Source organism: Varroa destructor, unplaced genomic scaffold (assembly GCF_002443255.2).
Source record: "Varroa destructor unplaced genomic scaffold, Vdes_3.0 BEIS01000007.1, whole genome shotgun sequence".
NCBI classification, from domain to species: Eukaryota; Metazoa; Arthropoda; class Arachnida; order Mesostigmata; family Varroidae; genus Varroa; species Varroa destructor.
The window spans coordinates 14,962,549-14,974,387 of NW_019211460.1; the positions used below are offsets into that span (position 1 = coordinate 14,962,549).

At 41.9% G+C, this 11,839-nt stretch overlaps 1 protein-coding gene and 1 long non-coding RNA gene across 2 annotated transcripts in view; one reads left to right on the forward strand and one right to left on the reverse strand.

Annotated features, from left to right (window-relative positions):
• LOC111254677 (thyrotropin-releasing hormone receptor-like) overlaps positions 1–8,299 on the reverse strand; it is a 24,991-nt gene extending 16,692 nt beyond the window's left edge. The window contains exon 1 of the mRNA XM_022815768.2: positions 6,327–8,299. Coding sequence (XP_022671503.1) covers positions 6,327–7,667 — 1,341 coding nt within the window. The 5' untranslated portion in view covers positions 7,668–8,299. The remainder of the gene's footprint in view (positions 1–6,326) is intronic.
• The window catches only part of LOC147754361 (uncharacterized), a 61,147-nt gene that overhangs the window by 47,390 nt on the left and 1,918 nt on the right, over positions 1–11,839 (forward strand). The gene's annotated exons all lie outside the window — the stretch shown is intronic.

Below are 11,839 nucleotides of genomic sequence, written 5' to 3' on the forward strand. Positions count from 1 at the left end.
TATATATACTCCTATTTCGGGAGAAATTAATTGACAGGCAAAAAACATCTTTCAGTCTTGAAACCCAACGCTCAGTGAGCATGTTTTTACTTTTCGAAGGCTAAAGCGGTACGGAAATTGATCAAAGATTACTAAAGATATTAGCCAAAAAGCCTCTGTACCAAAATACACTGTACGTAAATGGTTCCAGAACAATCGTTGGAGCGTTGAACACCATCGAGAAGGTGACCAGATATCATGACTCAGAGGACAAGAACGCGTTACCGCAGCCGAACAGATTCTTCACGGAAGCAGAGCCTGGAGTCTATAGACTTTTTCGGTCAAAACTAGCGTTTCACATGTAACGTGTCACAGAACAATGAAAGTGTTGAAACCAAGTAAAAAAATTGATCTTCTGTGAATTGGCTTTCGGCCAGCTGGAAGTATGTTACATGTATTCCACGTGCAGTTTGCTTAATTTCACTCAACAAAAAGCCCGCCTGAAGTACACAGCCGCTTGAGAGGTAACATGGTTCAGTCGCAATCGTCAACCAGATAAAGATCAGACTTGAGAATAGCATCGTCGTAGAGAGAGATCGACTTCGGTGGTGGTGTCAATTAGGTTCGGACATCGTGTGGTAATAGTACTTGCAATGGACACCAGGGAGATCATCGTTGGAAATAAAATGAAACATTAAATTCAGTCGTTATCTCGAAATCCTCAAGGGAGTCATGAACGGTTGGCGAGGCAATCGGAAACAGCCAATTTGGCTACTTAGTGACAACGCCAGACTCCATCGCTATGCCTCAGTTATTGTTTAGGTGGAGCTACGAAGTATTCGACGTTGGCTTAAACCCGCTTATTCTTCTGATCTGGGCGCGTGTGACTGCGAAGCTTTCGAGCACCAAAAACGGCAACTGGTGGAGCAGCGTATTCCATTACTAATTACGAAGCCATAGATTGTAGAATTGCATATAACGACGCGAATGGCATGTACATAGCAATCAAGTAAGAAATAAGGGTGAATACTTTTAAGAAATATTAAAAAACTATCATTCTAACTTAAAAATTATTCAACTTCAAAATCAATATATATGTATATATATGCGTAGGAGTGGTCAACCGAATACAGATAAAGTTGATGAAATTGTTACGAAAGTTCGACACGTACAACAGTTCTAAGTTATTTCATATAAGTAAGTTCGATGTTCGAGTGTTACGCGGCTAGACGCAAAATAATTTACTTAATCATATTCTCATTTGCAAAACTCTACAACGAAATCGAAATTCCAAAGTGGCAGAGTGGCAGATCTCAGCTGATCATAGTAGGCTTAGATATAAGAACATTGTGCAGAAAAAGTTTACATTGGTGACAAAGAAGGCGACGCTACGTGTAGAATCCGGCAATATGGGCTGCTGACGCCGGCCAAAGGGATTAGTTCGTACCTTTACTGTCAACAACCACCGAGGTTGCCATCGAAAAAAATCGACTACAACTAGTAAATAAAACGGACCTCGTCTTCCACCATAACAACGTCAAACGAAATGCATTTTTAGCTAGCCGGCAAAAACTCAGAGAAGTTGAGAAGGGATGAATTCGCTATATAGCCCGGATCCTCTGCCGGAGTTTCTGCCGAACTTCCTTAATAGCATTCACTCAGCTTCAAAGGAAGAATACAAAACATGCCGCTTAGAAACCACATCAAGCTCTACGGTTTTCTGAGTGACTCTTTTGTCGTAGATAAAGGTGGCAGACCTTTAGTTTAACCAGTTCGCTTTGAAGTATAAGAATAAAGCTTTTTTGATTTCAAAACCGTCAATACTTTCTCGGCCATCTAATATATTATGTGCTCGTCATAATAGAGTAAACCAGTATAAAATAATATAGAAAAGTCAAAATATTCTCAAGAGCTCGGCATCTGTAACCTTATTAGCGACGGAGTATAATTCGTGATTATAAAGAGAACGCATATGATTAGTCTACACCTTTTTTTGTCGAGGGAAGTATAGGTCAAGCGAAACGCACTCTAAAGGTCATAAACTAGTGCAACATACTCTTGTACTGTATAGCAACGATCTACTATTATATACGTAACGTTTAAACCTCTAATTGAGTACGTATAAATATTTATAATATTGTTAAATATAGGACATCGTCAAGATGTACTGACTTGTAATGTTTCAAATATTATCTTGTACAAAATTGCTAACAACGCACAACGGAAAAAGTCCCGCTTGATAGCTAAGCTATATTCAGTAGCTCGTTACGAACACACGTGAGAGGTCCCGCCTTCGTTTGGTTAGGTACATTGCTCTAATTTATTCAGCTAATATATGTGGCAAAAAGTCGCATCGGCAACGAAAAAGGGGACAAGTTTGTGTCGAGTTGAAAGGTTCATTTTTTTCAACGATGAAGGATTGTTACTCTGATATGTGACCGACAGCAGCTGCCGGTACTTGACGTTCGAAGCTGTGCTTTTGGTATGCGATCCTTGAAATTTGCGTAGGTAAAAAAAAAAAGTATCAGTTATTAGGTTCTATATTAGACGTATCTACAGTTTTTCAGGGACGTGCAACAGGCTCTTAATGCGGTGAGCATTAAGAGCCTGTTGTAAACATAGAGGACCTGACTCGGACGGCCTTTTACTCGACGGTAGCATACTAGTATACAACTGAACATATTCTTTTGGGTAAAGACACAAAACAGCTCTCGAGTTATTGGCGGCACAGTGGGCTGGATTAAAAAGTCAACGCAGGAGTAACACGTGTATTTAACAATTACCACCAAGCCATGGCTGTGCGACTGTCGAGGATGCCCAGCTTAGTAAGCCGGGCTTTAGTGGGTGAGATTGCCGTGATAATAGGCGAATACGAAGTGTGATCCGCATATATTAGCCCTTAATCTCCCGAAAAAAATACAAAAAAACAAAAAGCTGCTTGGTTTAATGCGCAAACCAAACTGCAGACCTATGTGATTGATTTCGAAGTTTATTCTAATCCTTCCTACGTAAGAAAACACCGGATGCTAAATTCTAGAAAATAGTTTTGCCCATCCTAACGACATCGTTTCTTGTTACTTGAAGCGCTCGCTTGTTAACAGGACAACAGTTTTAATCTAATGTTGATTTTGCCTTCTGATTTCGTTCGTGATCCAAGTATGAGCCCTGGGATTTTCTATTACTTCCGTTAATCGATTCTGGGATATTAGCAAAAGGATGCAAAAATCATGATACTCTACGAATTCTTGAGTTAGTTTTCTTTGTCTGCAAGCAGAAGGACATATTAACCCTTTATAGACGCCAAAGAGCTGAATAATTAAGGTTCCTTTTTGTAATGATCTAAGTACTTGTAGAGTACAACATAGGTAGAATGAAAGCTGCAATGTTTTTATTACGCAATTGAAGAATTCCATTGCAGTTGTCGGTAGTACACTCGCCGTCGTTTTGCTTGCTGCTCACGCCACGAGGGGTGCAGGTCATTGCCACGGTCCTCTCATGTGAAAAGTTCCGCGAAGATCATGATCAGGTAACGAGACGTGGCCTTGTGTTAGAAGACGAGACGCAGACGGAGGCTCTTACGCCAGAGTTCACCACCCCGATGTCGACCACACCACTGCGATTGGACGACACCTGGTGGCCAGTCTAAGCTAACCATATTTAGCAAGTTCACGTCTATACGAAGATTCCAAGCGCGTGTACTTGCGAAACGTCCATCTACCCGGGCAGCAATAGAAACAATTGATTAAATCAAGCTGAAGTACTATGCAACGACGATTGCCGTGTGCCTCTTGTCCCTAGGAGAACTGCGTTGTGCAAACGTCACCTCGTTATTATGGTCTGCAGCTAGCGCCGCTGGTTTAACCTGTGCGCTAAATCGCAGTTGCAGGTCTATACCAAAAAGCTTCTCTGTCTCTGCAAATTGACTTGGGATAACGCACATTATTTCCTGCCTAGGCCGTTTGCATCTTCTTTGCCTAACTTTCTAGCGTTTATTGATTCGACGACGATTACCGTGTTACTATTACGATAAAGCAGACTTGCAAGTTGATGCAACAGTGTGCCTTTCTGCGACCCGCTTAAGTAACACTACTCATCTACAAGGCATAGTAATATGAATTATGCCATCTTGTCGCTATATTCTATTACCCTTGTCACGTGATTTCCATTATTCGAATGTTTCTGGTGCCCCTGTAGCGTGAGGTGCGTGACGTGCCTACACGTTCATACTAAACATATCGACTGGAAGACCGTCATAGCAATTTATCGTCAGGAAGAAAGGTGAAGTCATCGGACCTCCAGGCAAAAAGAGTCTCGCCGGCCCCAGTGGCTGAACGGCAATAAATCAGCCTATTGCAGCTATTAACGTATTACAAACGTACCTATATATTTGCATGGCTCATTGGACTCATGATATATTGCGCTAAGTTCTGATTAGAGCACAACAAGTAAAATTTGTTTTATCATATTAATTTCCCTTTCTACCTTGTCTGTGCTGTGGGGCGTTGAAACACATTTAACCAAACTTACGATGAAAAGACACATCGAAACTCGTTGCATTTCCGAAAATCCTGCGACCTTTGTGATGGCAGAGAATTGTTCTTCCTTTATGAATTGTGCAAACGCCATGACGATTAGTTAATCTATGAGACAGTGACACTTCGAACCTTCTCCCCAAGCCGTTGACCCTAAACGTGTACCGTATTGACTTCTCGCAAAAGTAGCAATAACTCTTTTTGCCACAGCACGGTCGCTTTGCAGGCGAACTTCTTTGCCCATATCAAATTCTCGCCGCACATTTAAACCACCACCTAAGCTAGCCCAAATATTTTTTCCAGTGAGGAAGTGGGCTTCAATAAAAGCGCTCGGCCCTTGACGTGTTTTCGTTCATTGGACGCTGGGACACACCGGGCCAAAGATTAGAAAGGAAAACCAACTATCCTTCCCTTGCTAAGGAATTAGGGAGCAGAAGTTTTGGCTCCTTCAAGCGACTGCTGCAGCGCGACAGTCTGTTAAAAGTGGTGACCAAAGACAGGATACCAACAGGTGTTGGCCCGGCAAGAAGTCAAGTCAGCTTTGTGAAAACCAAGGAACTTGGCAATATGCTAATAGGATGACCCTTTCAACAAACTCCTCTCTCGGTCATGTAAACGAGTGAGGAGAGACGACCACGACCAAGGGAATATCGTCGCCAAACTTAGTGCACCGACTGGAAAAACGGTATGAGTATCTAACGTGAGTAGCAGTAATATCAGCTCTAGTTTTGTTAGTCCTTCACAAGACGAAGACGGCCATATGGCTAACATTAAACAATGGAACTAGAACAATTATATCGTATGCTTATAAAGTAACTTTGATTCGTTTTTAACGAGGTTCGAAAGCGCGCAGTTAATCATCAGCCACTCTATTATACATCATGCTATTAAAGAGAAAAGATCATTTTGTTACAGAATATTGGCGAGAGAAGTGTCATCTGAGTCTACACGAGAATCCTTTTTAGTATGCAAGAACATGCAGCCAATTTGAAGTTCAAATGGCCATGTTCGATATGGGGGTAGCCTGTGTTTGCATAGGTGCACTAGATTTGTTGGGTTGCTGGGAATATGTCATATATATATATATATATATATATATATATTTCTGTGAAATTTCTAAATGAATTACGGTGAGGACTGTTGATATTTTTGCGTTATATCCAGCTTTAGGGACGTCACGTCTTCACTTTACAGAAAGATCTTTTATTAGACCTTGTGCTGTCTGCACTGAAGATCAGTAGCTTAATTAATAAAGATGGTTTAAAGAAGATAATTCCTGAGAGGCTTCCCTTTCGCTATATTGTTTTGTCCCTGCTTTCTTATGGATGGGGGGCGAAAATCTCAGCCAACAAGGCCTCCCGTAAGCGCTTATAAACTAAAAACTAAACAAATTTATTATTTCGTCGTATGCTAGTGGTACAACCATAATCAAGCGGTGGAACAACATTGTACATTGTCCTTTTAATCTGTTAGATTGAATTAACTGTATCATTGACAATGGCATCAATGATGAATCTAGAAGCTAAAAATATATTTATGCCAGAACGCATACGACCCAGATTAAGTGCTGATCCGAACAAGGCATCTTAAACTAATTTAGAATCCACGATACTGATGTAGATCTCAGCAGAGTAATTATTTTTTCACTTTTACTGTCTGTTGCATGAGCTCCCTTGGGAGATTCAGAGACTTCCGCATTTATATAATTTCACCCCCCCCCCCCCCTCCGCCCCCGCACGCTTCCCTTTGTAATCCCATATCTATCTGAATTCGTTTGAATTGCACTGAGCCAAAGCTCACCAGTAAGCAACTCACCTGAATACGCGACTGATTATTCGCGTTTGCCTTAGCCTCTCCATTAGCCTTACAGGCCATAGCACCAATGTCCGTATGGAATAGGACTCGAGCCATTCGTCCGTACAGGACACAGGACAGAATGAGTGGAATGACGTAGAATAGGATGATGTCAGCAAAAAAGAACCGCATATAGAAGGATCTATGTAAGGAATACGTGCATGTCTCTATGTAACGGTGCTCGTATCCGCGATAGTGAATCGGCTTCGTCGTTGTGAGGAAGAACAGCCACGGACAGCAATAACACAGAGCAAAAAACCACACGGCAAGAATTATCTTCTTAGCACGCTTCACCGTGCACATCGTCTGTGCCTTCATCGGTAAACAGATGGCTATATAGCGTTCGACGGTGAACGCAGTAATTGACAGCGACGAGACATTGATGCCCAGGTACTGGAAGAAAACGAATAGCGCGCAGCCCGTCCGACCAAAGACCCACTCATCCTCGAGGATGTACTGGGCGAGAATCTCGTTCGGAATCGCTGACAGAAGTACTATGAGATCGGCAACTGATAACGAGACGAGGTAACAGTTTGTTGGTGTCCGCATCGAGCGCGTCTGGGCGACCACAGCAACGACCATGGCGTTGCCGGCCACTCCAATAACGAGAATGGCCCCGAGAACCATGGAGCCTACAACAGTATCGACCATGGGCCGGTAGCGAGGCTCCCGTGGACGGATAGTTGGTTCACTGACGCTATTGGCGCGTGCAGTTGCGTTTGTAACGCTGCCACTGAAACTGCTGTTGGTCGTGATGTTGCTACTACCCCCTATATTATCAATACTACCTGCGGCGTCACCGTTTTGACTGTCCGCATTGCCTGTGGCGGGCGACGATGAGAGCGACGTCAGTGCAGCTTCTTTACGGCCAGAGTGAGCAGCAATGTTTACATGAGTGCTACTCGCGAAGCCAATGTCCATTATTTTTCTACGGTTGGTGCCGCTTAATTCGGACGGCGCGGGCGCAGTGAGATTATCTGTTAGACTATTAATATAATGACCATTGTTATCACCGTTATGATCAGCACCAGTGTTGTTATTAGAGCTATTAATAATACTGCTGTTATTTGTATTCGTTCGATTACTGCTTGTATTGTTATTGTTTGCCCCTATAGTTGTGATTGTACATGGGAGCGTATTGTTCGCGCCTGCGCTTCCGCTGCCGCCATGTGCTTTTCCGCCGACGCATGTCGACTTAACCGTTCGCGCATCAATGACAAGAAATAATGTTACTAGTAGCAGCATTCGTCGTCTTACGTGACAGAACGCCGGAGCGACTTTTTCTCCGAAGCAGCACATCATGCGATAGCGACGGCTCTGGGCACAACAGAAAATAGCACAGAACTAACGAGTATAATCGAATGTGAAAGCACTCGGAAACGAGACCTTCGATAGATTCGGTTTTCTTTGAAATTTCAGCCGACCTAAGTTAAACGTGGCTGGGTAGTGGTGAATTATACAAACGCACAGGCTGACACACTATCACATTGTAGACATGGCGCATGTAGCAACAATCAAAAGAAGAAGACGACATGGTTGTAGCTATTATTTCGTAGTCATCTAAAATTGTTTCGTAGCCTGGATATGACATGGTTTCGTTTCTGTTTTCTGAAAAACCAGTACAAGATCTTTCTCGACTCGTTAGACTGCTAGGTTACGTCCAGGGGCACGAGTAACAAACATCCAAACAAATGATCGAGTTCAATGGTAATCGCCATGTCACATACACATGCGTGCACGAAACCACAAAAGCGGCGACACGGCACTGTGTTAGCTAATGGATAGAAGAGTACGCGTATGGCTGGGCCCGTTGAAACAGGTGAACTCTTAAGAACTTCTTCGCAGTACTTTAAAACTCCAATAACGATCGAATGTGCTCACTTCGTGACGACTGACGACCGACACGTAAAGCACGCTGGTTTCTGCTGAACTCCACCTCAGTAAGACCTTTCCCACATCACAATGTTCAGCTTTTCCGCAGCTTTCCCAATAGGAAAGGACGCACTGTGAAAGAGGGCAGCAGCAGCCCATGTGATCGCCGGGTGTCATGAATCTTGTTACTACTATGAACCGTATTATACCGCACTCGTTATTCGGTATTTCGGCACCCATGATACTGCACTTGTAGTATGTTTGCCTACTGAACTTAGGTGCTCATGAAGTTATCTAGATTGGTTCCGTGACAGCCATATCGATAGCTAATCTTGGAGACTCTAGATTTGAAGCCGGGCGTAGATACATTTCGTTTTACGCTGGGATCCAACCGTCCGATGGAACGTCCAGCGGCGGCGCCGGACTTAAGACTCGAAACATAGAAAGCTTGTTTAGGTTCGTTCTGTGCTGCTAACGTAAAGCTTAAACCAAGACAGTTCCACCGTACATTATTTTCTCAGAGGCCGAAAGGCTAAACAGAAGCTTCCGGTGATTTATAAATGGGATCATTAATTATTAATAAATAACAATCAGAGATTTGAATATCACTCGAACTACCACATCCCAAAGTAATTAGACAAACCAGCATAATTGTCCAGTAATTGTTGTGGTACAAATCATTATTTAATTATTATATATAAAAATTAATATTAGTTAGCTTCAAATAGAGTACGCAAAGTATCTGGCTTAAATGCATAGTACAGACGTCACATGCCATACCGTGCATTGTATAAGGACTGAAAGTCCTAAAAACATATTGCATTCGAGCAAAGCTGTCACATGTCCTTAAACATTTCTCAAACCCTACTTTTTGAAGTCTCCTGGGGGTTACAGAGGCTTGGATACTTTAACTTCTGCGTATCATTATCTTACACAGAAATCCTGAATGCTAGCAGTGGTTCGATAAAATGAAATTGCTAGATAAAGCACTGCATACAAATAGTAATAATAGAAGTACGTTTTATAGTAAAATACGTTCATTGACACTTAAATGACAGATTTCTAACCTAATGAAAAAAAACATAGCTAATAGACAGAACAATAACATAAATTATATAGCTAATTTATTAACTATGTACATGAAATAAAAGTTTGAAATGAAAAAACATAGAGTGAAATAAAAGATTTGTAAGCATGAAAGGAGATCTCACCTTGTCACTATATTTAAACACATACGAGATTTTTTGATTCGAAGCCGCTCAGCACTTGATGCTGAAAAAAAGCTTTATAATTTTACAAACCTAACGCACAAATTGGGATTAAAGCACTGTCGTTCGTATAATAACAATAACCTGTACGTTGCTATCAATTAAAAAAATCATTAGATCTGCTACAAAGGCGCAACGGCTTTACTACTGAGCGCACATCTCTGGCTTTCGGCAGTCTTTTCCATCATCCTTGCGACACGAACGAAGAGCACGTGCCCAAAGAGATCTCGCGTCGATGCTCCTATTAGACTCCTTTGTCGAACAACAGCTTCTCGCATTCGCCTCATAATAGCCGAGGCTCGCTTCCTTTAGGTCCCATTTCATAACGGTACGAGTACATTGCTACGATCAGTAAGCGGCCGCAGACCAGAAGCGCAGAAAGAAACAATCATTGGCCCTAACGTTATTGCGACCACCATGTCCAGTTACCTCTTGCGGTCATCCCTCTTAGCTAGGCGACCACAACAGAATCCCCGTTTGTCCCCTTACAATCTGGCGGAAGCAAATCCTCTTCGTAGGTTAAAAAAGGACTGAGAAAAGACGACATGCCGCAGTAATGACAAACTGTGTCACTCAGAGCTTACCTGGGAAGATATTCGAGGTTCTGTTTACATACCGTCTTTTTCAAGCAATAAACAACATAAACAGATTCACTATTTGTAACTGTATTAATGACGGCCGGCCAACGAGAAAGGATTTACCCCTAAGCTGTCGTTTCGTCCGCCCGTATAGCGTTATTTTAGGAGCCGTATATGATAAGTGGCCCTTTGTGTTTATGACATTTTTATGTTTAACCGAACTAGAGACGACGATAGGGGCAGCGCTAGAACGGGGAAAATTTTATCTCGGATAATTAGATACGTAAGAGTCGATAATGCGGTTTGGTTGGATAATGGAAATAGAAACGCTAAAAGCATCATTTTGCACCATTGGAATCTCACTGTTGCAACCATGAACCGGGTTAATGACGGTGAGGTCATTGAGCCCACATGAAGGTTTCATATTGGGGCAACACCACCTACAATGGCTTTCGCAGTCGTCCTGATGCTAGACAATATATGAATCGTCAACTCTTCAATTATCTATTCGTCTATAGCTGCGTCTCTTCCGATAAGGAACGGTTGCTATTAAGACTGACCTTAGTATAGCATTCCCTTCCTTTAGAAAAATTCTGACGAAATTCCAGTTCAAGCAAAAAACGGCTTTGTAACGTTCGTTTTGGAATTAATAAATTTCACTTGGAAGTATTAAATACCTATTCTGTAATAGCTGCAACCGGGATACTCTTTGGCAAATATCGAATTATAGCTAGGGACATAAATAGTAGATGAACCGCAAGCAGTTTCATCTCTGTGTCTCGACGACTATCTTTAATAGGTGCATTTTATTTATTCAAATAAATAAACAGGTCTGTGTCTTTACAAAGCTCGCTTTGAAGTAACAAACTGCTTTCTTGTTTAGGTTGTGATTTAGGTTGAAAACAATTTGAGTTTGCTATTTTCATCTATCCAATCCACACATATGTAGGTACTATGTATTTTGTGAATGAATAAAGTCCTTATATTTATTGCAATTTTTACCAATAGTTTAACAAATATGGGATGACAGGTATGGCCTGCCAAAGCGAAACGAGGACAACTATGATACCTCGTGAACTTGGTTTCATAGCTTTGGACTCTTTTGTTCCATTCTTTCGAATTTGTGCTGGCTCCAACGTTTGCACCCATGGCAAATTAACTATCTGTCAAAAAAGTGAACAAGCTCTATTTTTGCTCCGTGAACGGGTCTCTCGTGAATACATTGTGTTGACATTGCGTTTTAAATGACCGGACCACACATAGAAAGATAGTCAACGATAACGCGAGCAAAAGTAAAAAAAAAACGGCAAAATGAAAATAAGTAAAGTCTGTCAAGGTCTGTTAGAGAGAAAAATATGTAACGGGAAGAAGATGGGGCAGGACGAAAACGGTACCAGTAAAAGCCGATCTAAGAGACACCATCGTAGGTCTGGGCACTTGGTGAAAGATTATCTCAGAGCACGGACCATTAAACTTTATGATTCACAGGAGCTCAGAAAGCAGAATTTAGTTATGCGATTGGAAAGATTTGTTGCGCGTTGAAACTTGCACCTCTCAGGTAAATAAGACTGAAGGCACTGCTCAAGATATAAGCTCTATATAGAACGACGCGTACATGATGAATGATTTACGGCCTCTTAATGACCTGCGGACCCTATGACCGAAATTAAGCTGTCAGTTGTAATACACGTGGGATCGCTCATACGCTGTTAAATGTTACTTAACGAATCTTGTCAAGCGTTAAATACTATATATA